At 51.8% G+C, this 27226-nt stretch overlaps 1 protein-coding gene across 1 annotated transcript; it reads left to right on the forward strand.

The window, feature by feature from the left end:
- The first annotated feature begins 284 nt into the window (after positions 1-284).
- josd1 (Josephin domain containing 1) lies at positions 285-26739 on the forward strand. Its single transcript, XM_085969005.1, has 4 exons — positions 285-1736; positions 18271-18399; positions 23545-23739; positions 26400-26739. Exons 1-4 carry the CDS (start codon positions 1561-1563, stop codon positions 26497-26499), a joined length of 600 nt encoding a protein of 199 aa, XP_085825131.1. The 5' UTR covers positions 285-1560; the 3' UTR covers positions 26500-26739.
- Positions 26740-27226: the final 487 nt, after the last annotated feature.

Raw genomic sequence — 27226 nt, forward strand, 5'->3', positions numbered from 1 at the left:
CTCCAGGCCAATCCTGGAGAGTTGGCAACCCCATAGAAAGAGAGCCAGCCAGGAGCAGGGGGGCGGGACACTGGGTTTGCGTGATGACGTTATACGCACGGTTGGAGGCTAGCTTTCACTCCGCTGACGTCACGGTGGCGGTGCGCATGTTCGGGTGAGGTTGTGCGCATGCGGCGGAGCGCGGGTTCGGGTGACGTAATACGCAGGATGCGGAGAGCGGGTTCTGGTGACGTAATACGCAGGATGCGGAGAGCGTGTTCGGGTGACGTATTACGCAGGATGCGGAGCGCGTGTTCGGGTGACGTAATACGCAGGCGGCGGAACGCGGGTTCGGGTGACGTGGTGCGCAGGCGGCGGAGCGCGGGCCGTGGGGGGTTTGTTCGCTGAGGCGTTCGTCCGTCCGTCCCGGGGTTCGGCCTTCTCTTCAGCCGCGAGTGTTCGGCGGGGGTCGGCGGCGTGAGGCGTGGAGGAGCCTGAAGGTTGTTTACTGCTAGTGACTGTGGAGAGAGAGAGGGGAGGCACAGCAAGATCCCAGGGAAAGAGAGCCCAGGTGGCACAGCAAGATCCCAGGCAGAGAGAGCTCAGGGGGCACAGCAAGATCCCAGGGAAAGAGAGCCCAGTGGGCACAGCAAGATCCCAGGCAGATAGTAGCCAGTGGGCACAGCAAGATCCCAGGTAGAGAGAGCCCAGGGGCACAGCAAGATCCCAGACAGAGAGCACCCAGGGGGCACAGCAAGATCCCAGGTAGAGAGCGCCCAGGGGGCACAGCAAGATCCCAAGTAGAGCAAGCCCAGGGGGCACAGCAAATCCCAGGTAGAGAGCCCAGGGGGCACAGCAAGATCCCAGGTAGAGCGAGCTGGGGGGGGGGGGCACTGCAAGATCCCAGGTAGAGAGCGCCCTGGGGGGGCACAGCAAGATCCAGGGGAGAGCCCAGGGGGGCACAGCAAGATTCCAGGTAGAGAGAACCCAGGGGCACAGCAAGATCCCAGGGAGAGCTCAGGGGGCACAGCAAGTTCCCAGGGAGTTCCCAGGGGCACAGGGAGATCCCAGGCCATAGCGACCGGCCTAGGGGCCAGAGCGCAGAGTCTGGCCCAGAAGCCAGGACAGAGACTCATGGAATGGTCTGAAGACTCGGGAGGAACGCAACAAGAGACGCAAAGCCTTCTGCAACTAAGAATGTTCCCACAGCAACAAGTTGGGGCTTACTGAGAGATTAAAAATTTGTGCCAGAATGGCGGAACTTCAGGGAAAGAAATCCTGATTTTGGCCTCAAAGGTGTTTTACTTCTTGGCAGAAAGTGTCCTTAGAGGATTCTCGAATTTCACTGACTGACTGTCATACAGTACATATATTTTTTTAGTTCCTGGGAGTAGCAAAGTTCTGCAACCCAAAGCTATCATTTATATGCGATTGAATTTTACTGAGTCCTGGAGACACTCGATGCTACAGCCCACAAGTCTTAATATGACTATAAGGCGCCTGGAACGTGAACTAGGGTCGAGGTGTACTTTTTCTTGAGATTGGACCACGTTTCAGGCAGTACGTCTTGTCGAACTGAAAATGAGCTGTGTCCCTTGGAAAGGAGACAAATTAAAACTGGACTCTGATGCGCAGTCGCCTGCTCTGATTTACCACGAGAAGCAGAGGAGGGAGCTGTGCGCACTTCACGCCCTCAACAACGTCTTCCAGGACGGGAGAGCGTTCACCAGAGACACGCTGCAGGAGATTTTTCAGAGGTACCAGAGGAAAGAATGTCACCGTACCCAGTTATAGCACGGATTAAATTGTGGAGTTGTGGGGTGACGCAGTTTTGGGAAGGCCAGTGTCAGCCGTGGCTCAGTGGGTTGCACTCTCCCGTCTCGGAGTCAGAAGGTTGTGGGTTCAAGACCCATTCCAGAGACTTGAGCTCAAAATCCAGGCTGACGCTACCAGTGCAGTACTGAGGGCGCTTCACTGCACTGTCGGAGGGGCAGTACTGAGGGAGTGCCGCACTGTCGGAGGGGCCGTACTGAGGGAGTGCCGCACTGTCGGAGGGGCAGTACTGAGGGAGCGCCGCACTGTCGGAGGGGCAGTACTGAGGGAGCGCCGCACTGTCGGAGGGGCAGTACTGAGGGAGCGCCGCACTGTCGGAGGGGCAGTACTGAGGGAGTGCCGCACTGTCGGAGGGGCAGTACTGAGGGAGTGCCGCACTGTCGGAGGGGCAGTACTGAGGGAGTGCCGCACTGTCGGAGGGGCCGTACTGAGGGAGCGCCGCACTGTCGGAGGGGCAGTACTGAGGGAGTGCCGCACTGTGGGAGGGGCAGTACTGAGGGAGCGCCGCACTGTCGGAGGGGCAGTACTGAGGGAGTGCCGCACTGTGGGAGGGGCAGTACTGAGGGAGTGCCGCACTGTCGGGGGGCAGTACTGAGGGAGCGCCGCACTGTCTGAGGCGCAGTACTGAGGGAGCGCCGCACTGTCGGAGGGGCAGTACTGAGGGAGTGCCGCACTGTGGGAGGGGCAGTACTGAGGGAGTGCCGCACTGTCGGAGGGGCAGTACTGAGGGAGTGCCGCACTGTCGGAGGGGCAGTACTGAGGGAGTGCCGCACTGTCGGAGGGGCAGTACTGAGGGAGTGCCGCACTGTCGGAGGGGCAGTACTGAGGGAGTGCCGCACTGTCGGAGGGGCAGTACTGAGGGAGTGCCGCACTGTGGGAGGGGCAGTACTGAGGGAGCGCCGCACTGTGGGAGGGGCAGTACTGAGGGAGTGCCGCACTGTCGGAGGGGCAGTACTGAGGGAGCGCCGCACTGTCGGAGGGGCAGTACTGAGGGAGTGCTGCACTGTCGGAGGGGCAGTACTGAGGGAGTGCCGCACTGTCGGAGGGGCAGTACTGAGGGAGTGCTGCACTGTCGGAGGGGCAGTACTGAGGGAGTGCCGCACTGTCGGAGGGGCAGTACTGAGGGAGTGCCGCACTGTCGGAGGGGCAGTACTGAGGGAGTGCCGCACTGTCGGAGGGGCCGTACTGAGGGAGTGTCGCACTGTCGGAGGGGCAGTACTGAGGGCGCTTCACTGCACTGTCGGAGGGGCCGTACTGAGGGAGTGCCGCACTGTCGGAGGGGCAGTACTGAGGGAGTGCCGCACTGTCGGAGGGGCCGTACTGAGGGCGCTTCACTGCACTGTCGGAGGGGCCGTACTGAGGGAGTGCCGCACTGTCGGAGGGGCAGTACTGAGGGAGTGCCGCACTGTCGGAGGGGCAGTACTGAGGGAGTGTCGGAGGGGCAGTACTGAGGGCGCTTCACTGCACTGTCGGAGGGGCAGTACTGAGGGCGCTCCACTGCACTGTCGGAGGGGCAGTACTGAGGGAGCGCTGCACTGTCGGAGGGGCAGTACTGAGGGAGAGCCGCACTGTCGGAGGGGCAGTACTGAGGGCGCTCCACTGCACTGTCGGAGGGGCAGTACTGAGGGAGTGCCGCACTGTCGGAGGGGCAGTACTGAGGGAGTGCCGCACTGTCGGAGGGGCCGTACTGAGGGAGCGCCGCACATGTCGGAGGGGCAGTACTGAGGGCGCTTCACTGCACTGTCGGAGGGGCAGTACTGAGGGAGCGCCGCACTGTCGGAGGGGCAGTACTGAGGGAGCGCCGCACTGTCGGAGGGGCAGTACTGAGGGCGCTTCACTGCACTGTCGGAGGGGCAGTACTGAGGGAGCGCCGCACTGTCGGAGGGGCAGTACTGAGGGAGCGCCGCACTGTCGGAGGGGCAGTACTGAGGGAGTGCCGCACTGTCGGAGGGGCAGTACTGAGGGAGCGCCGCACTGTCGGAGGGGCAGTACTGAGGGCGCTTCACTGCACTGTCGGAGGGGCAGTACTGAGGGAGCGCCGCACTGTCGGAGGGGCCGTACTGAGGGAGTGCCGCACTGTCGGAGGGGCCGTACTGAGGGAGCGCCGCACTGTCGGAGGGGCAGTACTGAGGGAGTGCCGCACTGTCGGAGGGGCCGTACTGAGGGAGTGCCGCACTGTCGGAGGGGCCGTACTGAGGGAGTGCCGCACTGTCGGAGGGGCAGTACTGAGGGAGTGCCGCACTGTCGGAGGGGCCGTACTGAGGGAGTGCCGCACTGTCGGAGGGGCCGTACTGAGGGAGCGCCGCACTGTCGGAGGGGCAGTACTGAGGGAGCGCCGCAATGTCGGAGGGGCAGTACTGAGGGAGCGCCGCACTGTCGGAGGGGCAGTACTGAGGGAGCGCCGCACTGTCGGAGGGGCAGTACTGAGGGAGTGCCGCACTGTCGGAGGGGCAGTACTGAGGGAGTGCCGCACTGTCGGAGGGGCCGTACTGAGGGAGCGCCGCACTGTCGGAGGGGCCGTACTGAGGGAGCGCCGCACATGTCGGAGGGGCAGTACTGAGGGAGCGCTGCACTGTCGGAGGGGCAGTACTGAGGGAGCGCCGCACTGTCGGAGGGGCAGTACTGAGGGAGCGCCGCACTGTCGGAGGGGCAGTACTGAGGGAGCGCCGCACTGTCGGAGGGGCAGTACTGAGGGAGTGCCGCACTGTCGGAGGGGCAGTACTGAGGGAGCGCCGCACTGTCGGAGGGGCGGTACTGAGGGAGCGCCGCACTGTCGGAGGGGCAGTACTGAGGGAGCGCCGCAATGTTGGAGGGGCAGTACTGAGGGAGCGCCACACTGTCGGAGGGGCAGTACTGAGGGAGCACCGCACTGTCGGAGGGGCAGTACTGAGGGAGCGCCGCACTGTCGGAGGGGCAGTACTGAGGGAGCGCCGCACTGTCGGAGGGGCAGTACTGAGGGAGCGCCGCACTGTCGGAGGGGCAGTACTGAGGGAGCGCCGCACTGTCGGAGGGGCAGGACTGAGGGAGTGCTGCACTGTCGGAGGGGCAGGACTGAGGGAGTGCTGCACTGTCGGAGGGGCAGTACTGAGGGCGCTCCACTGCACTGTCGGAGGGGCAGTACTGAGGGAGCGCCGCACTGTCGGAGGGGCAGTACTGAGGGAGCGCTGCACTGTCGGAGGGGCAGTACTGAGGGAGCGCCGCACTGTCGGAGGGGCAGGACTGAGGGAGTGCTGCACTGTCGGAGGGGCAGGACTGAGGGAGTGCTGCACTGTCGGAGGGGCAGTACTGAGGGAGCGCCGCACTGTCGGTGGGGCAGTACTGAGGGAGCGCCGCACTGTCGGTGGGGCAGTACTGAGTCTGCAATGTCAGAGGTGCTGTCTTTCGGATAAGACTTTAAACCGAGGCCCCGTCTGCCCTCTCAGGTGGATGTTAAAGATCCCACAGCCACTATTTGAAGAAAAGCAGGGGAGTTCTTCCATTGACTACACCACACTTCAGTAGTACTTCATTGGCTGTGAAGCACTTTGTGATGTCCTGAGGTTGTGAAAGGTGCTATAGAAATGCAAGCCTTTTTCTTCTATCTGTCATAGGCACAATTTATTTTGAATGCCATTGCAGGACTTGAGGTGCTAGCACAGAAAGAGGCCATTTGGCCCTTTGTGTCTGTGCCAGTGCTAGCTCTTCAACTGGAGCTACCTATTCCAACCTCGTTTCCTTGCCTTTTGTCTATACTTTTATATTCCTTTTAAAATACTTAGCCATTTCTTTTTTAAATGATGTTATAGACACTGTTGTGAAGTACTCCCTGTTCTTAATAATAATGTGAAAAACAATTCTTCCATCTTGCCCCTTTGTTCTGTCCCTTTGTTACCAATTCACTAACCACAACACAGATTATGCCTTTAACGTAGAACAACGTCCCAGGGAGCCCCAGAGAAAAAAATGGAGGTTGCGTCAAAGAAAGAAATATCCTCGCTCTCCCCTCCCTCCTCCCTCGCTCTCCCCTCCCTCCTCCCTCGCTCTCCCCTCCCTCGCTCTCCCCTCCCTCGCTCTCCCCTCCCTCGCTCTCCCCTCCCTCGCTCTCCCCTCCCTCCTCCCTCGCTCTCCCCTCCCTCCTCCCTCGCTCTCCCCTCCCTCCTCCCTCGCTCTCCCCTCCCTCGCTCTCCCCTCCCTCGCTCTCCCCTCCCTCGCTCTCCCCTCCCTCGCTCTCCCCTCCCTCCTCCCTCGCTCTCCCCTCCCTCCTCCCTCGCTCTCCCCTCCCTCCTCCCTCGCTCTCCCCTCCCTCCTCCCTCGCTCTCCCCTCCCTCCTCCCTCGCTCTCCCCTCCCTCGCTCTCCCCTCCCTCGCTCTCCCCTCCCTCCTCCCTCGCACTCCCCTTCTCCCTCGCTCTCCCCTCCCTCCTCCCTCGCTCTCCCCTCCCTCCTCCCTCGCTCTCCCCTCCCTCCTCCCTCGCTCTCCCCTCCCTCCTCCCTCGCTCTCCCCTCCCTCCTCCCTCGCTCTCCCCTCCCTCCTCCCTCGCTCTCCCCTCCCTCGCTCTCCCCTCCCTCCTCCCTCACACTCCCCTTCTCCCTCGCTCTCCCCTCCCTCCTCCCTCGCTCTCCCCTCCCTCGCTCTCCCCTCCCTCGCTCTCCCCTCCCTCGCTCTCCCCTTCTCCCTCGCTCTCCCCTCCCTCCTCCCCCCTCCCTCCTCCCTCGCTCTCCCCTCCCTCCTCCCTCGCTCTCCCCTCCCTCCTCCCTCGCTCTCCCCCCCTCCTCCCTCGCTCTCCCCCCCCTCCTCCCTCGCTCTCCCCTCCCTCCTCCCTCGCTCTCCCCTCCCTCCTCCCTCGCTCTCCCCTCCCTCCTCCCTCGCTCTCCCCTCCCTCCTCCCTCGCTCTCCCCTCCCTCCTCCCTCGCTCTCCCCTCCCTCCCCCTCTAACTCCCTCCTCCCCCTCTCTCCTTCAGTTGTATCTTCCCTTCTCTTCTGTTAGTGTTCTTTGTCTCGCTCCATTTGTTTATTCTATCTCCCCGGTTCGGGAGGATAAAATCTATGATTGTATTCTTGGGTATTTTTCATAGCTGAAGTGGGTGTAGTCTGAAAAAATTACACACCCACAAGTTACACTGATATCTCGGTACCGATCAGCCATGATCTAATTGAATGGCGGAGCAGGCTCTAGGGGCTGAATGGCCTCCTATGTTCCTATTTTGACAACGCTGGAAAATCTATTGAAAAACGAATGTATCTAATATTTTGCTGAGCATCTGGTGCTGGATTAATATTGGAACAATTTTTAAATAATATTTTCCATCCCACATTTGTAGACCGAATACCAGTCAGTTTCTTTCTGCACTGATTCTCTGATGCATCAGGTGTTGTACACACCCAGTGACAGCTTTTTAAACCACCCTTCCTGAAACCAACATTTATACCAATTAACATGCTTTAACTTTTTTACCACAATATGCAGTTGATCATTAAGAAAGAACCCGCATTTATAGAGCGTTTTTCATGTCCTCAGGACGTCCCAAAGCGCTTCTCAGCCAATGAAGTGTATTTATAGTTGTAACAGCAAAGCTTTAAAAGCGTTACTCCGCATCTCACTGTGCCACACCTACCCTGGGCATGCTTGATGCTCTCAGTGGGTACCTTGTTGAGCATCACAGTATTGCACCCACCAACCTGAGCCAGATTCAGGAATGGGTCCCAGAGGTAAAAGTCTCTCGCGCACCCCCCCGATTTCCATCGCTCCACCATTGGCGGCCGTGCCTTCAGCCGCCTGGGCCCCGAGCTCTGGAATTCCCTCCCTAAAACTCTCCGCCTCTCCTCCTTTAAGACGCTCCTTAAAACCGACCTCTGTGACCAAGCTCTGCCCTAATATGCACGGTGGCATAGTGGTTAGCACTGTTGCCTCACCGCGCCAGAGACCCGGGTTCGAATCTGGCCTCGGGCGACTGACTGTGTGGTGTTTGCACATTCTCCCCGTGTTTGCGTGGGTTTCCTCCGGGTGCTCCGGTTTCCTCCCACAGTCCAAAGATGTGCGGGTTAGGTTGATTGGCTATGATAAATTGAGCCTTAGTGTTAGGGGGATTAAATACGTGGGGTTACGGGGATCGGGTGGGATATGTGTCGGTGCAGGCTCGATGGGCCGAAATGGCCTCTATCTGCACTGTGGGGTTTCTGTGATCTCCTTATGTGGCTCGGTGTCAAAATTTGTTTTATTACGTTCCTGTGAGGCGCCTTGGGAAGTTTTACTCTGTTAAAGGTGCTATATAAATACAAGTTGTTGTTGTGTTAGTTGTTGGGTTCCTATGTGAAATGAATTTCAGTCTTAACCAAATTTATAGCAAGCACAGGCCCACACCACTAACGTGTCTCTAATTTGGTAATCTCGCTCAGAAGGGAGGTTATGCCTGAACTGTATAAAACACTAGTTAGGCCTCAGCTAGAATACTGCGTCACCACATTACAGGAAAGATGTGATTGCACTGCAGAGGGTACAGAGGAGATTTACAAGGATGTTGCCTGCGCTGGGGAATTTTAGCTATGAGGAAAGATTGGAGAGGCTGGGGTTGTTTTCTTTGGAACAGAGGAGGCTGAGGGGAGACCTAATTGAGGTGTATAAAATTATGAGGGGCCTAGATAGAGTGGATCGGAAGGACCTATTTCCCTTGGCAGAAGGGTCAACAACCAGGGGGCATAGATTTTAATTAAAAGGTAGCAGGTTTAGAGGGGATTTGAGGGGAAATGTTTTCACCCAGAGGGTGGTGGGGGTCTGGAACTCACTGCCTGAAAGGGCGGTCGAGGCAGAAACCCTCATCACATTTAAAAAGTACTTGGATATGCCCTTGAAGTGCCGGAACCTACAGGGCTACGGAGCAAGAGCTGGCAAGTGGGATTGGGCTGGAGAGCTCTTTGTCGACTGACGCAGACACAATGGGCCGAATGGCCTCCTGCCTTGCTGTGAATTTCTATGATAAGCTGATGAATTGCTGGTGTGGTAAATCATGAATATTACAACACGGAAACAAGCCATTCGGCCCAACCAGTTTGTGTTGGTGTTCGTTCATCTTCCCCCACCCACTCCCACCTCAGCCCATCTGCTGTTGAAACTCTCACCCACGCCTTTGTTACTTCCAGACTCGATCATTCCAATGCTGTCCTGGACGGCCTCCCAGCCTCCATAAACGAGCTCATCAAAAACTAGACTTCCCGTATCCGTACCGGGCCCCAATCACCCATCACCCCTGTGCTTTCTGGCCTACATTGCTACCCAGTCCCTGAACTCCTCAAATTTAAAATTCTCATCTTCGTGTTTAAATCCCTTCATGGCCTCGCCCCTCCCTATCTCTGTAACCTCCAACCCTACAACCCCCCCCCCCCCCCCCCACCCACCCCGAGATCTCTGCGTTCTTCCAACTCTGGCCTCTTGTGCATCCCCCACTCTTTCCACCCCTTCATTGCCGACTGTGCCTTCAGCCTGGGTCTCGCCCCTAAGCTCTGGAATTCCCTCAATAAACCTTTCTGCCTCTCCACCTCCCTCTCCTCCTTTAAGACCTTCCTTAAAACCTACCTCTTTAACCAAGCTTTTAGTCACCCCTTCTGATATCTCTTTCAATTTTTGTCTGATTATGCTTCTGTGACGTGCCTTGGGAAGTTTTTCTGTATAAGTTGCTGTTGTGCCTGCCCTGTTCCCATATCTCTTTATTCCCTTTTCCTTCAACCACTTATGTTGAGAAAGTATTCTTAAATATTGATATAGTCTCTGATTCAATCACTAACTCTGGTAGTGCATTCCACAGCTTCACAACGCTCTGTTTCAAAAAAGTTTCTTGCTCTTTGTCCTAAATCTTACATTTAATCTTGTATCTGTGTCCCAGCTTTCCCCATTCAGAGTATAATTATTACTTTTTTTTAAACCAAGAATTACCACCTGACTTTTACCAACATTGAATTCCATCTGCCACTTGTTTGCCCATTCCACCATCGTATCAATATCTCCTTGCAGCTTCCTCTGAACCGCAGAATGATTCACTATGCCTCCTATTTTGGTGTTGTCTGCAGATTCAGACACCATTCCCTCTAGCCCTATATCCAAATCATTGATCTACACCGTGAACAGAAGCGGTCCCAGAACAGAACCTCGTGGGACACTGCTCCCCACTTCCAACCCCTCTGAGAAACTGCCCTTAACTCCCACTCTCTGTGCCCTCCCTTCGAATCCTATTTTAATCCAATGTGCTACCCCTCTCCTAATTTCATACGCCTTAATCTTCTCCGATAGTCACCTGTGTGGTACCTTGTGAAAGGCTTTCTGTAAGTCCATGTACACCGCATCCACTGCATTTCCCGCATCCACTGCATTTCCCCCATCTACCACAGCCGTCATCTCCTCAAAGAACTCTTGTCAGGTTCTTCAAGCACGATCTTACTCTCTGAAATCCAGGTTGGCAGTTTCCAATGGTCTTCTCCATCTAGATATTTAGTATTCTTTCATTAAAAATTCTGGAATTTTTCCTACCACAGACATTAAACCAACTGACCTTCCATTACCCGGGGTTAGCCCGAGCTCTCTTTTTGAAAATGAGTGTTAGATTGGCCGCTCTCCAGTCCTCCAGCACACACCCACTCCCAATATAACTTCTAGGGGCACTTCTGAGTCTAGCTCTTCTGCTTGGGGTGGACTGGAGGGGGGCTTTACTCTGCATCGCACCCATGCCATACCTGACCTGATGCTGGCACAGTGTTGCATCTCGAACCACCCTCACCATTGCTGAGCAGAGACATGGAATGCTCCAGTAAAACAAACAATTGCACTGCTAAAAGCAATCGGGCTGTTACCATGGCGTCGGCAGCGTAATGTACAGTAAGGAGAAGCAGAAGGTTCTTATCAGTGTTTGTGTACTTCTATTCCAGGATCGGAAAAGTGCCCCAGTGATCGGCCCTGGTTGTCGGCAGGCTGGGTTGATGGCCATTTTAAAATAAATAAATTGCCTTTAGTTGCGCCATGTTACCGTCATTACATTCGGAATATACAGTGCTCACGGTGCAGCGTACTTGCTTGCGGGCTGTAGAGACTGGCTTGGCTAGTGACAGTTTACAGGGAGTGGTGTAAACGTTCTACGGTTGCTGATTTAAGTTGGCGTCAAGTGGGGTTTAAACAAAGGGTTTCGTCCATTGTTGGCACCTGTATCTGCTAAAGCCTTAGCTTTAAAGGTATGCCATGTGCTTATCAGATCTGTGACGCTGTGTGCCCTTGCGTCGTCCGGGTGTAATAGTTTAGATGACGTGTTCCTAATTGTGTAGTAAGACCATGGTCTCAAAGCAGGGTTCCAGCACATTGCCAAGTCAAGGATTATTTTTAAGCCATGAAGAAAAGCGAAGCAGGCGCAACTTATAAAATTCTAACAGGACTGGACAGACTAGATGCAGGAAGGATGTTCCCGATGGCCGGGGAGTCCAGATCCAGGGGTCACAGTCTAAGGATAAGGGGTAAGCCATTTAGGACAGAGATGAGGAGGAATTTCTTCACCCAGAGAGTGGTGAACCTGTGGAATTCTCTACCACAGAAGGCAGTTGAGGTCAATTCATTAAATATATTCAAGAAGGAGTTAGATATATTTCTTAAGGCTAAGGGGATCAAGAGATATGGGGAGAAAGCAGGGACAGGGTACTGAATTTGGATGATCAGCCATGATCGCATTGAATGGCGGAGCAGGCTCGAGGGGCCGAATGGCCTATTCCTCCTCCTATCTTTCACTGTTTCTATGAATGGCGGAGCAGGCTCGAGGGGCCGAATGGCCGACTCCTCCTCCTATCTTTCACTGTTTCTATGAATGGCGGAGCAGGCTCGAGGGGCCGAATGGCCGATTCCTGCTCCTATCTTTCACTGTTTCTATGAATGGCGGAGCAGGCTCGAGGGGCCGAATGGCCGACTCCTCCTATCTTCTATGTTTCTATGTAACTTCTCCTGGGTAGAAACTGGAAGACAGAAAGACTTGCATTTTTATAGCACCTTGTCGCGTGTCTGAGAAATGTCTCAATGGCTTTGCATGCAGCGAATTGCTTTGACGTGCAGTCGCTGTGTTGTGTAGGTGAACGTGATGGTTGTTTTGTCCACAGCAAGAGCTGACAAACGGCAATGAGGCGAAGGACCAGTTAATCTGTTTTTAGTGGTGTTGACTGAGGGAGGAATGTTGGCCTAGGACACCGAGAGAACTGGCTATTCTTAGAACAGTGCTGCGGGATCTTTTGATGTCCACTTGAACCACCAGGGCAGGCAGACAGTGCCTCGGTTTAATATCTCGCCTAAAGGCTGACAGTCCTAGCATCTGCACTGACGTGTTACCTTGAACTTTGTACTCGGGTCCCGGTGTGGGATTTGAACCCACAACCTTCTGACTCGAAGGTGAGTATTCCACCAACTGAGTCGAACTGATACTTGGCGGCAGAAGATTTAGGATCAAAAATATTCCAAGTCCCCCTCCCTTGCATGAAGGCATCTGTCCGCTGTTGACCTCAGTACAGGGAGGAGGAAAACTTAGGATTGGCAGCTTCGGAGGAATGAGAGGAAACTTCAGAAGGGCACGCGGCATTGTCGCATCGATAAGAGATGAGAAAACGAGTGACCGAGGGTAGAATGTGAGCACTGCCTGTCGAGGCATTTTTAAAAAAGATATAAAACACAGGAAAGGCATCGCACTGGCACTGATATCTGTCGTTAAATCCCTTACAACATTCAGGGTTATGTAAAAATAACTTGCTGCAACATAAGAACAGGAATAGGCCATTCAGCCCTTCGAGTCTGCTCCGCCATCTGAGATTTTAAAACACATTTGTTGCAAGTTGAATCTTTCAAACTAAACACTAAAAGGGAGTGCAACAAAGGTTCACCAGACTGGTTCATGGGTTGGGGGGATTGTCCTATGAGGTGAGATTGAGTAGACTAGGCCTGTATTCTCTAGAGTTTAGAAGAATGAGAGGCGATCTCATTGAAACATACAAGATTCTGAGGGGATTGACAGGGTAGATGCTGGGAGGATGTTTCCCCTGGCTGGAGAGTCTAGAACTAGGGGGCATAGTCTCAGGATAAGGGGGCGGCCATTTAAGACTGAGATGAGGAATGTCTTCACTCAGAGGGTGGTGAATCTTTGGAATTCTCTACCCCAGAGGGCTGTGGAGGCTCAGTCATTGAGTATATTCAAGGCTGAGATCGACAGATCTTTGGACTCAAGGGGAATCGAGGGATATGAGGATCGGGCGGGAAAGTGGCGTTGAGGTCGATGATCAGTCATGATCTTATTGAATGGCGGAGCAGGCTCGAGAGGCCAAATGGCCGACTCCTGCTGCTAATCCTTGTGTTTCTCTAAAACATTTAATCGTATAGACGAGGCGAGACAGAAGACGCACACACTCTGATTTGTCATATTGAGACCAGCAAGTGACTCAGTGGTGACTTGGGTGTGAGATTAGTCCGTTTAATTCTGGGAATTTGCAAAATACGCATTTTGAAAACTCATGCCAAACCACTGGGGTGTTAGAAATTTATTTTAATATCTATCTGTGACAGAACCATTGCAAGCTGGGCTCCTTAAACTTTTACCAAGTGTAATGGCTCTAAGCTCCCAGTGACCCTAATAACTTGCACAGTGATGCTGGTAATACACAGCAATTCTGACGTTCTCTGGGTACTGAATCAGTTTTAAAAAAAAACTATTTCCCCTGAATTTGAGAACCATCCTCCAAAATGTCCCATTTTTTTAAATACACGGATTGCACCCAGTTTGCCTGCTGTACGTAGCTTGCTGAAGTTAGAATCATAGAATGAGATAGCACCGAAGGAGGCCATTCGGCCCATCGTGCCTGTGCCGGCTCTTTGAAAGAGCTCTCCAATTAGTCCCACTCCCCCCCGCTCTTTCCCCGTAGCCCTGCAAATTTCTCCTTTTTAATTATCTATCCAATTCCCTTTTGAAAGTTACTATTGAATCTGCTTCCACCGCCCTTTCAGGCAGCGCGTTCCAGATCACAACAACTCGCTGCGTTTAAAAAAAAAAATTCTCCTCCTCTCCCCCCCTCTGGCTCTTTTGACAATTACCTTCAATCTGTGTCCTCTGGTTCCCGACCCTCCCGCCAGTGGAAACAGTCTCTCCCTATCTACTCCACCGAAACCCTCTGGTGCATTACTAATGTGTCGTGTGTGTATCTCTGGACCTGACGTTCAGCAGGAAAAGAAACAACGGCTGTCAATTTTTTTAAAAGGTGACTGAGATGATCTTTTAGATGAGCTCTATATTCTTTATAAAAGAAGGAACATGCATTTATATGGGGCCTGGCACGTCCTCATGATATCTCAAAGCGCTTCACATCTTAACGGAGTCCAGCAAATGTGAATCCTTCATTCCTACTTGGATATGGATGCAGGAGAGTGGTGCATCGGCAGTTAACACACTGACCGCCCCCTGAAGACGCAGCTCCTCAATCGATGCCTTACTTAAGTGACGTTTTATTTAGTAAACCCAAGATCACTACTGTTCCCCTGTGCACAATCTCCAATCATTTTTAATATCCCACCGCCATAGTGGCTGCAGCTACAATAAACACAGGATCTTTACTTCAACCTCTAAATCGTTTTTTTTTTAAGTAAGTCAGAGTCTGATCGTGAGCCCTGCAGAAGTGATATCTTTGATCTCTATCAATAATCTGTGGGTTGTCTTTTAGCGTGCCTGTATCTTTTTAAGTCTCTTAGCTAAAGGTGTCAACCTTCGCTCAGTGGCAGCGCACTCGCCTCTGAGTCAGAGGGTTGTAGGTTCCAGCCTCACTTCAGAGACTTGAGCACATAATGCACATTGAGGGAGCGCCGCACTGTCGGAGGGGCAGTACTGAGGGAGCGCCGCACTGTCGGAGGGGTAGTACTGAGGGAGTGCCGTACTGTCGGAGGGGTAGTACTGAGGGAGCGCCGCACTGTCGGAGGGTCAGTACTGAGGGAGCGCTGCACTGTCGGAGGGGCAGTACTGAGGGAGCGCCTCACTGTCGGAGGGGCAGTACTGAGGGAGTGCCGCACTGTCGGAGGGGTAGTACTGAGGGAGCGCCGCACTGTCGGAGGGGCAGTACTGAGGGAGCGCCTCACTGTCGGAGGGGCAGTACTGAGGGAGTGCCGCACTGTCGGAGGGGTAGTACTGAGGGAGCGCCGCACTGTCGGAGGGGCAGTACTGAGGGAGCGCCGCACTGTCGGAGGGGTAGTACTGAGGGAGTGCCGTACTGTCGGAGGGGTAGTACTGAGGGAGCGCCGCACTGTCGGAGGGTCAGTACTGAGGGAGCGCTGCACTGTCGGAGGGTCAGTACTGAGGGAGCGCTGCACTGTCGGAGGTGTTGTCTTTCAAATGAGACGTTAAACCGAGGCTGCATCTGCGCTCTCAGGTGGACGTGAAAGATCCCAGGGTACTATTGGAAGAAGAGCAGGGGAGTTCTCCCCAGTGTCCTGGGGCCAATATTTATTCCTCAACCAATGTCACTAAAACAGATGATCTGGTCATTTATCACATTGCTGTTTGTGGGAGCTTGCTGTGCGCAAATTGGCTGCTGCGTTTCCCACATTACAACAGTGACTACACTTGAAAAAGCACTTCATTGGTTTGGGACATCCTGAGGACATGAAAGGCGAATCTTTCTTTAATTCTTGTTTTATTGAGTTTCAGCAATGATCAAAATAAAGCAGATTTTCTTTGAATTTATCTGGGATTTTTGGGGTCAAATTTTTTTCTCCCTGAAAAAGCCCTGGTTTTTAAATTGGTGACAAAAACTGAATTTAAAAATCTTTATTCATGTTCCCAAATCCCTCCTCCATCGCACACTCCTGTGAATGCTATCTACAGTACTTCACTAATGTGTTTTTTTCTTAAATATCAACAGTGGAAACATAAACCATGGTTTAACTTTAGGTTAAAGCCACTTGTATTCTCCCGACAATTTGCCTTAAACCCATTTTCAGAAGAGCACATTACAGTATTTCACAATTTCCATTTCCCACACCAGAGCTGCCTCTCAGTGAACCTGCCCTTTAATGTTGGATGCTGGGGAATTCTGTGCTGGAGACTTAAAACTCCCAAACTGTTGGCACCCTTGCAGAAAGATGAAACTCTATTCCCATCAGTCTGGCTTGGATTTGAATCTAGGTCCCAGAAAGAAAGACTGACTCGCATTTCTACAGTGCCATTTCACGACCTCAGGATGTCCAAAAGCGCTTTACAGCCAATGACGTGTCGTAATCTAGGAAACGCAGCAACCAATTTCCGCACAGCAAGCTCCCACAAACAGCAATGTGATAATGACCAGATAATCTGTTTCAGTGATGTTGATTGAGGGATAAATATTGGCCCAGGACACCGGGGAGAACTCCCCTGCTCTTCTTCGAAATAGTGGCTGTGGGATCTTTTACACCCACCTGAGAGAGCAGATGGGGTCTCGGTTTAACGTCTCATCCGAAAGACGGCACCTCCGACAGTACGGCGCTCCCTCAGTACTGCCCCTCCGACAGTGCGGCGCTCCCTCAGTACTGCCCCTCCGACAGTGCGGCGCTCCCTCAGTACTGCCCCTCCGACAGTGCGGCGCTCCCTCAGTACTGCCCCTCCGACAGTGCAGCGCTCCCTCAGTACTGCCCCTCCGACAGTGCGGCGCTCCCTCAGTACTGCCCCTCCGACAGTGCAGCGCTCCCTCAGTACTGCCCCTCCGACAGTGCGGCACTCCCTCAGTACAGCCCCTCCGACAGTGCAGCGCTCCCTCAGTACTGCCCCTCCGACAGTGCGGCGCTCCCTCAGTACAGCCCCTCCGACAGTGCAGCGCTCCCTCAGTACTGCCCCTCCGACAGTGCAGCGCTCCCTCAGTACTGCACTGGAGTGTCAGCCTGGATTTTGTGCTCAAATCTCTGGAGTGGGGACTTGAACCCACAACCTTCTGACTCCGAGGCGCGAGCGCTGCCCACTGAGCCACGGCTGACACTTAAAAGAACAGAAATGATCATAACACTGGGGTAAAATACTGGTGGCTGCTGGTCTGTCACTGGTGATGAATTAACATCGTACAGGAAGTGTATCGCACGTTAACGTTCGATGGTAATTTATTTCCTTTCAACCATTTCTCCCTCACCCCAAGTCAAAGCCATATTCAGGTAAATTATGGGGACATGTACATCATTCCACGCCTGATGCAGTGTTGCCACTAGGATTTCAATAAAGTTTCACAGTGGGCAAGTTACATTTTAATATTGTAGCCACTTGAACCGATAACAGAAAAATCATCATAGAAATAAAAGCAAAATGCATTAATTGCACAACAAGCCAATCAGCATCTAATGGAGGTAGGTTAATGTTCTGTGTGGGATCGTTCATCCGGGTCCTGATTACTGTTATTCTTTATGCCAGTACTGTACAAGTGTAAAATGTGTCCTTCCAAACTTGGGCTGTGTCTGCAGGGAGCACTTTGAGCTGTACAGCACTTTGGGTGAAGGGCTCGTGGTTAGCTCTCTGTTGCCGATAGTTGTAGTGGCAGCAATTTCAGGTGATGAGTTCACACAAAGCAAATTGTACATCAAAGCTTATTAATTCAGTGCAACTGCTCCTATAGTATTTTGTTAAATAAACCTAATAACAGCGCTATGATCGCTGCAGCCATTTAAATTTGATGCAGACATAAGAATTAGGAGCAGGAGTCGGCCATTCGGCCCCTCGAGCCTGCTCCGCCATTCAATAAGATCATGGCTGATCTTCGACCTCATCTCCGTGTTACCACCCGATCCCCATATCCCTTGATTCCCTTAGTGTCAAAAAAAATCTTATCGATCTCTGTCTTGAATATACTCATCGACTGAGCATCCACAGCCCTCTGGGGTAGAGAATTCCAAAGATTCATCACCCTCTGAGTGAAGAAATTCCTCCTCATCTCAGTCCTAAATGGCCGAACCCTTATCCTGAGACTGTGACCCCTGGTTCTAGACTCTCCAGCCAGGGGAAACATACTCTGAGAATCTACACTGTCAATCCCTCTAATAAGAATTCAATACATTTCAATGAGATCACCTCTCATTCTTCTAAACTGGAGGGAATATAGGCCCATTCTACTCAATACAATCAACTGTGAATATTTTGCTACCTTACTCTGCCCTGCAAATGTGGTCCCTTTGATGCAGATTGGTTGAACAGGTAACAGTGCTGACATGAATCTTGCCATTCATGTGGAAATGACTTATGAAATAATACTGGGCGGCCTGCTGGTGGCGCTGTCTGGGGAGAGTATAAATACTGGGGCATGGGCCCAGTTTGCTCAGGACATTCTTTATCAGGAACTAGTGAAGGACACAACTAGACCTCCATGTTGTAAAACAGTTGATTAAAGCTTTGTTTAACGCTTAGACCAAGTGACTAGTAGTTTTCTTACGTCAAGTGCTGTTTAGTGTTTCTTCGATGCTTAAATCTGCTTTTCTATCTGCCAGGTTGTCCCCGAATACCATGGTAACGCCGCACAAGAAGAGCATGCTGGGAACAGGAAACTATGACGTTAATGTAATCATGGCTGCTCTTCAAACTAAAGGTTACGAAGCTGTTTGGTGGGACAAACGAAGGTAGGGATAATCGGAAGGTCGCGGGCTTGAGCCCCACTCTGGGGATTTGAGCACATAATCTAGGCTGACACTTCAGTGCACTACTTAGTTGGAGGTGCCGTCTTTTGGATGAGATGCTAAACCCAGTCCCCACTCACTCTAGTGGATGTAGAAGATACAGGACTGAGATGAGGAGAAATTTCTTCACTCAAAGGGTTGCGAATCTTTAGAATTCTCTACCCCAGTGGGCTGTGGATGCTCAGTCGATGAGTATAAATTCAAGACTGAGAAAGAGAGATTTTTGGGCAGTAAGTGAATCAAGAATAGGGCGGGAAAGTAGAGTTGAGCTAAAAGATCAGCCATGATCTTATTGAATGGCGGAGCAGGCTCGAGGGGCCGAATGGCCGACTCCTGCTCCTATTTCTTATGTTCTTATAACCCAATGAACTATTCGAAGGAGAGCAAAACAGTTATCCTGGCCAATATTTATCCCTCACCGAGATCACTAAAACAGCTTATCTGACCATTTCTCTCATTGCTGTTTGTGGGAGCTTGCTGTACGCAAATTGGCTGCCACGTTTCCCTACATTACAACAGTGGCTTTGGCTGTAAAGTGCTTAGGGCAATCCTGAAGACGTGAAAGACGACATATAATTACAAGTTATTTCACTCTTTCTCAAAATGGGGGGCAGTCTTACTTTCCAGGCCATCAGCGAAGCATAAATCCTCACTATTGAAATATTTTTTTGTATGATATAGGAAAAATGAAAGTTGATATTTTAGCACATTTTTAAAAAATAACGGAGTGAAAATTGCCGCCACTGTGTCAGCCAATGAGTTGGAGGCGGAACGGGACATAGAACAGGACTGACAGCAAACAGAGTCTATTTAAACAGAGTCTCCATGAACCAAAGCAAACAGAACTCGTGACCGAAACTACAGCAAAGCCTCCCGATAACAGCAGGATTATTTCTCCAGCAAGCTGCAGTGAGTGGCGGAAAGTATTGTGCGTAAAATCAATTCCAGTCACTTACAGCAGTGATTGACGGGGGAATTACCCAATCATCTCCATTCTGGCCAGGACTTGTGGCGTCACTATACGCAGCCTTAAAATGATGGGATCCTGAAGGCACAGCTCGCCGTGTGTGAGGTACAAATAACACAGGGATATAAAACAATAGAAACAGATACCGATCCAAAATAAGACCGTAGCGCATCTTCGATCTAATTGCCTTCACTACTCTTACTGCAAACAATACCGCCTCCCTAACAGCACTGTGGGAGCACCTTCACCACACGGACCGCAGCGGTTCAAGATGGCGGCTCACCACCACCTTCTCAAGGGCAATTAGGGATGGGCAATAAATGCCGGCCTTGCCAGCGACGCCCCCATCCCAGGAAAGAATTTTAAAAAAAACATTTGGCGATTGATTTTATTTCGCAGGCACTTTAATTTAGGTTTTATCTTTTATAACTACTGCAACGGAACACAAAATGGTCACAAAACTTGTCCAGCTGGTTGCAAATTACAGCTCCAGCTCTGAAAGAAAGATAGAAAGACTAGCATTTATATAGCGCCTGTCACAACCATCGGAGGTCCCAAAGCGCTTTACAGCCACTTTTTTGAAGTGTAGTCACTGTTGTAATGTCGGAATACAATATTAGGAGTGCAGTGTCGTGTTGCAAAAACTGCTTGACTAACCAGGGTTGTTTTTGTTTGCAAAAACAGCTAGTCTGGTGGCGCAACTCGTGTTGAACTGCATTGTGAACGTGTTGCAATGTTGCGTGCGTGTGATCGTAAAGGTGGGGATGAACTCTCTGCTCTTCTGGCTCTTGAGCCGCCTTTTCTCTTCAGAATCATTTTACACCTGACAAACTGTAAATGTTTATATCTCCCAGCCCTGATGTGCCCTGACAGCTGATGTAATTCAGGTTATTTATGGCTCCTTGCGCCCTCGTTAAGGCGAGAGTCACCGTCAGCATCGCAGTCGCAGCAGGGCACATCTGGGCACTGAGAACGATGCATGCGAATGTAATGTGCTCAGCATCCTGAATTATATGTCAGAATTCTGTACCGGATTGGAAAGAGGCAGTCTCCTGCTCTTCTGGTGATGCTGCAGTGGTGATTCACAGGCAACCTCCAGAATCCAAGTGGCTAGTGTTTTTTTGGGGGTGTGGTGGGAGGAGTGAGCCCTGAAAAGGTGGTGGAAGCTGATTCCATAAATAATGTTAAAGGGGAGTGGGACAGGTGCTCGAGGACGAGGAGCTCACAGGGTTACGGACTAAAAGTGGGGGGGTGGGACTGAGCACGACGGCTCTCTCGAAGAGCCGGCACAGACACGACGGGCCGTATGGCCTCCTCCTGTGCTGTAAGTTTCCATGATTTTCCTGCCGGTTTTCTTTCCTACTATCCCGAAGGCAATGACCCGCTGCCGGGGTATAATCCCGGGGGCACAGTGACCCCTTCCATACTTCACCCGAGTTGCTGCTCTCCACGTGAGAGCCCAGGGAGTGAGTGCTGGCATTATCGCCAAGCCTGCTAATGTTTTCCCCCCCCCCTCGACACCCACGCGCTCTCGCTTTCCAGCCCAACCCATTAGATAGGGAGTAACAACAGAAAACGCTGGGAAAACTCAGCAGGCCCGGGCAGCATCGGTGGAGAGAGAAACAGAGTTAACGTTTCAGGTCGAAGACCCTTCGTCAGAACTGGAAAAAGCTGGAAATGGAACAGGTTTTAAAGCAAGTTTAGAGGCTGGGAAAAGGGGGAGGGGATGAAAGAACAAAGGGGAAGGCCAATGATAGGCTAGAAAGCAGGAGAGGTCACGAGCCATTGAGAGACATTGAGAGATATTCAAGGCGAGAGGAGGTGGTAATGGGACAGGTTAAGGAACAAAGGATGGCTCTAGATGGGGTGTGAATTGCGCTGGCAGAATGACGGACAGCTGGCCTGTGGGAGGGAAGAAAAAAAGGCCAAACAAAAAGTGTGGATAAATTTTTTTTTTAATATATATATATATATATATGATGGGGGCCGAGGTTATGATCTGAAATTGTTGAACTCTATGTTGAGTCCAGAGGGCTGTAGAGTGCCTAATCGAAAGATGAGGTGCTGTTCCTCGAGCTTACGCTGAGCTTCATTGGAACAATGCAAGAGGCCGAGGGCGGTGAGGTCCGAGTGGGAATGGAGCGGAGAATTAAAGTGACAGGCCACCAGGAGCTGATTTCACCACCCCCCCAAATGCAGATACTGAAGCCAGTTGTAGAGCCCTGGCTGCAAACAGCTAACTCCGCACAGGCTGGGAATTGAACCTTCTAGTCTGTGTGGATCAGTAGCACACAGGTCGATCCATTTACCCACTGAGCCAGCAGCGCACCTTATGCACATGTTTCACTATCCACACACAGCTCTACATAACAACAACAACAACTTGTGTTCATATAGCACCTTTAACGTGGTCCCAAGGCGCTTCATAGGAGTGTTCTAAAACAAAATTTGACACCGAGCCGCGTGAGATATAAGGAGACTCTTAAAGGAGGAAGGAGAGGCGGAGAGGTTTAGGGAGGGAATTCCAGAGCTTAGGAGCCTCGGTAATTGAAGGCACGGCCGCCAATGATAGAGCGATTAAAATCGGGGATGCTCAAGAGGCCAGAATTGGAGGAGTGCAGAGATCTTGGAGGGGGGGCACTGCAGGAGATTACAGAGATAGGGAGGGGCGAGGCCATGGAGGGATTTGAAAACAAGGACGAGAATTTTAAAATCGAGGTGTTGTTTAACCAGGAGCCAGTGTAGGTCAGCAAGCACAGGGGTGATGGGTGAACGGGACTGGGTGTGAGTTAGGACACGGGGCAGTGAGCACAGGGGGTGATGGGTGAACGGGGCTCGGTGTGAGTTAGGACACGGGGCAGTGAGCACAGGGGGTGATGGGTGAACGGGACTGGATGTGAGTTAGGACACGGGGCAGTGAGCACAGGGGGTGATGGGTGAACGGGACTGGGTGTGAGTTAGGACACGGGGCAGTGAGCACAGGGGTGATGGGTGAACAGGACTGGGTGTGAGTTAGGACACGGGGCAGTGAGCACAGGGGGTGATGGGTGAACGGGACTCGGTGTGAGTTAGGACACGGGGCAGTGAGCACAGGGGGTGATGGGTGAACGGGACTGGGTGCGAGTTAGGACACGGGGCAGTGAGCACGGGGTGATGGGTGAACGGGACTCGGTGTGAGTTAGGACACGGGGCAGTGAGCACAGGGGGTGATGGGTGAACGGGGCTCGGTGTGAGTTAGGACACGGGGCAGTGAGCACAGGGGGTGATGGGTGAACGGGACTCGGTGCGAGTTAGGACACGGGGCAGTGAGCACAGGGGGTGATGGGTGAACGGGACTGGGTGCGAGTTAGGACACGGGGCAGTGAGCACAGGGGGTGATGGGTGAACGGGACTCGGTGTGAGTTAGGACACGGGGCAGTGAGCACAGGGGGTGATGGGTGAACGGGGCTCGGTGTGAGTTAGGACACGGGGCAGTGAGCACAGGGGGTGATGGGTGAACGGGACTCGGTGTGAGTTAGGACACGGGGCAGTGAGCACAGGGGGTGATGGGTGAGCGGGACTCGGTGCGAGTTAGGACACGGGGCAGTGAGCACAGGGGGTGATGGGTGAACGGGACTGGGTGCGAGTTAGGACACGGGGCAGTGAGCACAGGGGGTGATGGGTGAACGGGACTCGGTGTGAGTTAGGACACGGGGCAGTGAGCACAGGGGGTGATGGGTGAACGGGACTCGGTGTGAGTTAGGACACGGGGCAGTGAGCACGGGGTGATGGGTGAATGGGACTGGGTGTGAGTTAGGACACGGGCAGCCGAGTTTTGGATAAGTGAATGTTTCTGTTACCTGAAGATGAATTTCAAATTCTGAGATGATTTTCTTCCTGCACCAACGTGTCTGCTAATTCTTGTTAAATAAAGACTTTTATTTGCCAGGATTTAATTCTATGAAGCCACCTGCTGTGTAAACTCCTCAACTTCTGTCATCTGCAAAACTTTAGTGAATGAAGGAATTTGCATTTCTCGAGTGCCTTTAGTGCAGTAAAATGTCCCAAGGCGCGTGCACTTACAGAGCACCTCTCAACCACGTCGCTCTGTCTCCTGATCGTATTTTTGCATTTGATTTCAGAGACGTTAATAGTATTGCCCTTTCGAATGTGATGGGTTTTATTATGAACATCCCCTCCAGCTTGTGTTGGGGTCCCGTGAAGCTTCCCCTCAAACGGCAGCACTGGATTGGCGTGCGCGAGGTCGCCGGAATCTACTACAACCTCGACTCGAAGCTGAAACTGCCAGACCAGATCGGCAACGAGGACGAACTCAGGTTAGGCGATCAGCGGCGTCGATTTGCGGCATGCGAGCCCACTTCTGCCCTGTACAGTGGTAGATGTATACGTGTGAAGCAGAGAATGCTGGAGCATTAAACGTCCTGTTGGACGTACGGTGATTTCCCCCTTTCTCCGTGTGCGTGTGGACATCGGGTGAATGCGCGATTGGGCTGGCATGTGACGCCCTCCACAGTCGGATAGCCTGCTGGCACTTTCTGTCAAGGCTGACGCGTGAGTAAGGTAGTGGGGTGGGTGTAACCCCCAGTGACGGTGTCAACACCTTCAGGAAAAGAAGAGATAGAAATATATGGGCTCCCTGTCTAATTTTTCCCCATGTCTGTTGACTTTTGCTGGGGTTGAGATCCACACTCACCGGCAGCCATCAAGAGGCCATGTTTCATGCAAGAGTCCATACACTGAGTGGCAGCAGGTTATTTATCTATTGGCTGGAAGGAGGGGCATTGTGGAGAAGCCCAATCCTGTCCATGCCTGGCATTCATGTGCACATTCCAACAGGAGTCACTGGCCATTCATCACTACTTCACGTGAAGTTATCCACTTTGGTAGGAAAAACAATAAAGCAGAATATTTTCTGCTTTTGAGAGACGGGGAAATGTTTGCACTCAGAGGGACCTGGGTGTCCTATACGAATCACAGAAAATTAACATGCAGGTTCAGCAAGCAATTAGGAAAGTAAATGGTATGTTAGCTTTTGTTACAATGGGATTAGAGTATAAGAGTAAAGAAGTCTTACTATAATTATACAGGGCATTGGTGAGGCCACACCTGGAGTACGGTGTACAGTTCTGGTCTCCTTACGTAAGGAAAGACATACTTGCCTTAAAAGAGAGTGCAGCAGAGGTTCACTAGACTGGTTCCTGGGATGAGGGGATTGCCCTATGAGGAGAGATTGAGTAGACTAGGCCTATATCCCTTAGAGTTTAGAAGAATGAGAGGTGATCTAATTGAAACATATAAAATTCTTAAGGAGCTTGACAGGGTCCATGCTGGGAGGTTGTTTCCCCTGGCTGGGGAGTCTAGAACCAGGGGTCACAGTCACAGAATAAGGGGTCGGCCATTTAGGACTGAGATGAGGAGAAATTTCTTCACTCAGAGGGTGGTGAATCTTTGGAATTCTGGAGAGCTGTGGATGCTCAGTTGTTGAGTATATTCAAGACAGAGGTCGATAAATTTTTGGGAACGAAGGGAATCGAGATATGGGGATAGCGTGGGAAGGTGGAGTTGAGGTCGATGATCAGCCATGATCTTATTGAATGGCGGAGCAGGCTCGAGGGGCCGAATGGCCGACTCCTGCTCCTATATTTCTTATGTTCAAGCATAGCCTTATTGAATTCTAGTCCGTGTGCGCTATTTTTATTCATTCTCGGGGCGTGGGAGCCACTGGCAAGGCCAGCATTTATTGTCCATCCCTACTTACCCTCGAGAAGGTGGTGGTGGGCTGCCTTCTTGAACAGTTGCAGCCGCTTGTAGCGGTTTGATACAAAGTGGGTTAGTTGGGGAATTCCTTTTAACTGCTTCCCATCCCGTTTAATAGAAAATGACCTCTGCTGAGGCACCAGTGGGGGTGCTACAGTCACCCTCCATGCCCCTGGGTTGAGAGAGAGTGGACATTGGCCGAGGTTCCTGCTCCAGACCACCACCCCTGCTGCATAGTTTGCGTATGCGAGGGCACAGGGTGAGAACTGGATCTCGGTTGAATGGAAGAAAATGAGGTCAAGCTTGAAATATTGGAACTTCCTGACCTTGTGTAATATAAATAGTTGCAGCGCCTGAGAAAATCTGGTGCACGGTAACCCACTTGGTGAATGTTTTAATGAGAGAATATCATTTAAGACCATCCTGATGCCTCAATGTCTTAAGAACATAAGAATTAGGAGCAGGAGTCAGCCACACGGCCCCGCGAGCCTGCTCCGCCATTCAATAAGATCATGGCTGATCATCGACCTCAACTCCACTTTCCTGCCCGATCTCCATATCCCTTGATTCCCCTGGAGTCCAAAAATCTATCGATCTCAGCCTTGAATATACTCAACGACTGAGCCTCCACAGCCCTCTGGGGCAGAGAATTCCAAAGATTCACCACCCTCTGAGTGAAGAAATTCCTCCTCATCTCAGTCTTAAATGGCCGACCCCTTATCCTGAGACTGTGACCCCTGGTTCTAGACTCTCCAGCCAGGGGAAACAACCTCTCAGCATCTACCCTGTCAATCCCCCTCAGAATCTTGTATGTTTCAATGAGATCACCTCTCATTCTTCTAAACTCCAGAGTATCGGCCCATTCTACACAATCTCTCATCATAGGACAACCCTCTCATCCCAGGAATCAATCTAGTGAACCTTCGTTGCACCGCCTCCAAGGCAAGAATATCCTTCCTCAGATAAGGAGACTAGAACTGTGCACAGTACTCCAGGTGTGGTCTCGCCAAGGCCCTGTACAATTGTAGCAAGACTTCCTTACTCTTGTACTCAACCCCTTGCAATAAATTCCAACATGCCATTTGCCTTCCTAATTGCTTGCCGTACCTGCATGCTAACTTTCTGTGTTTCCTGTACGAGGACACCCAAGCCTCTCTAAATATCATTGTTTTGAAGGTTCTCTCTGATGCCCCACTGTATGTTTTTAATCTTCACACAGAAAGTTTCTGAAGCACCAGCTGAGGGGGAAGAACTGTGAGCTTCTCTTGGTTGTGAGCGAAGAGGTCGAGGTTCATCAGAGCTGGAGAACAGATGGCTGACTTGGGAAATCCCAATCGAACTAACCCTTGTAGTCACTACAGCTCCACGTTCAACGGACAGAAGCTGAACTTTAAACCACAGCGACTATTGAAGACTTTATCGGTGGAAAAGGAATTCTTTTTAGGTCTGCACATCTTTGAGAGACTTGGTGACTTAAGTATTCTACAGGAGAGTCGGTGCTTTTTTTAAATATATATATAAATTACTCAGAGTGCAGCAGACTCGATGAGGGACGATAAGTGTTTTGTTTTTGTTTTGTTGCTTAGAAAAGAAAAAAGTGTAAAATATATAAATATCAAAAATTGGGAAAAATATTGCTGTCAGAAATATAAGGGGGCCAGGTAAGACTTCAGGTCTGGGGCCAAGACTAAATTAAACGAGAATTTCAAGCGAGCAACACAAACCCCTGCATTAAGACCCGACTAGATTCCTTGCTGTAGAATGTTGTTAAATAAAAACAGAAAATACTGGAAATACTCAGCCGGTCAGGCAGCGTCTGTGGAGAGAGAAACAGAGTTAACCTTTCAGGTGGGTGACCTTTCAGCTAGAAAGTTGTTGCTTGATTTAGTATTTCTGCCCCCGCCGCCACCCCTTCTCCATCCAGCAATGGCTTGCTAATGTTTTCTAACTGAGTCTTTAACACTTCCACTCACCTAAACATTAGGAAAACAAAAAGACCCTTGTTGCCAACATTTAGGTCATTGGGACGAGGTCTGTGCCGGTTGT

The sequence above is a fragment of the Somniosus microcephalus genome, chromosome 28 (genome assembly GCF_052327205.1).
Source record: "Somniosus microcephalus isolate GS21.2 chromosome 28, FLI_Smic_1.0, whole genome shotgun sequence".
In the NCBI taxonomy this organism is placed as follows: Eukaryota; Metazoa; Chordata; class Chondrichthyes; order Squaliformes; family Somniosidae; genus Somniosus; species Somniosus microcephalus.

Bases quoted from the DNA above. Each gene is read 5' to 3' on its own strand.
- josd1 (XM_085969005.1), top strand. From the start codon at position 1,561: ATGAGCTGTGTCCCTTGGAAAGGAGACAAATTAAAACTGGACTCTGAT. The intron at 1,737-18,270 runs GTACCAGAGGAA...TCTATCTGCCAG, and splicing joins CTGCAGGAGATTTTTCAGAG to GTTGTCCCCGAATACCATGG. The intron at 23,740-26,399 runs GTTAGGCGATCA...ATCTTCACACAG, and splicing joins GGCAACGAGGACGAACTCAG to AAAGTTTCTGAAGCACCAGC.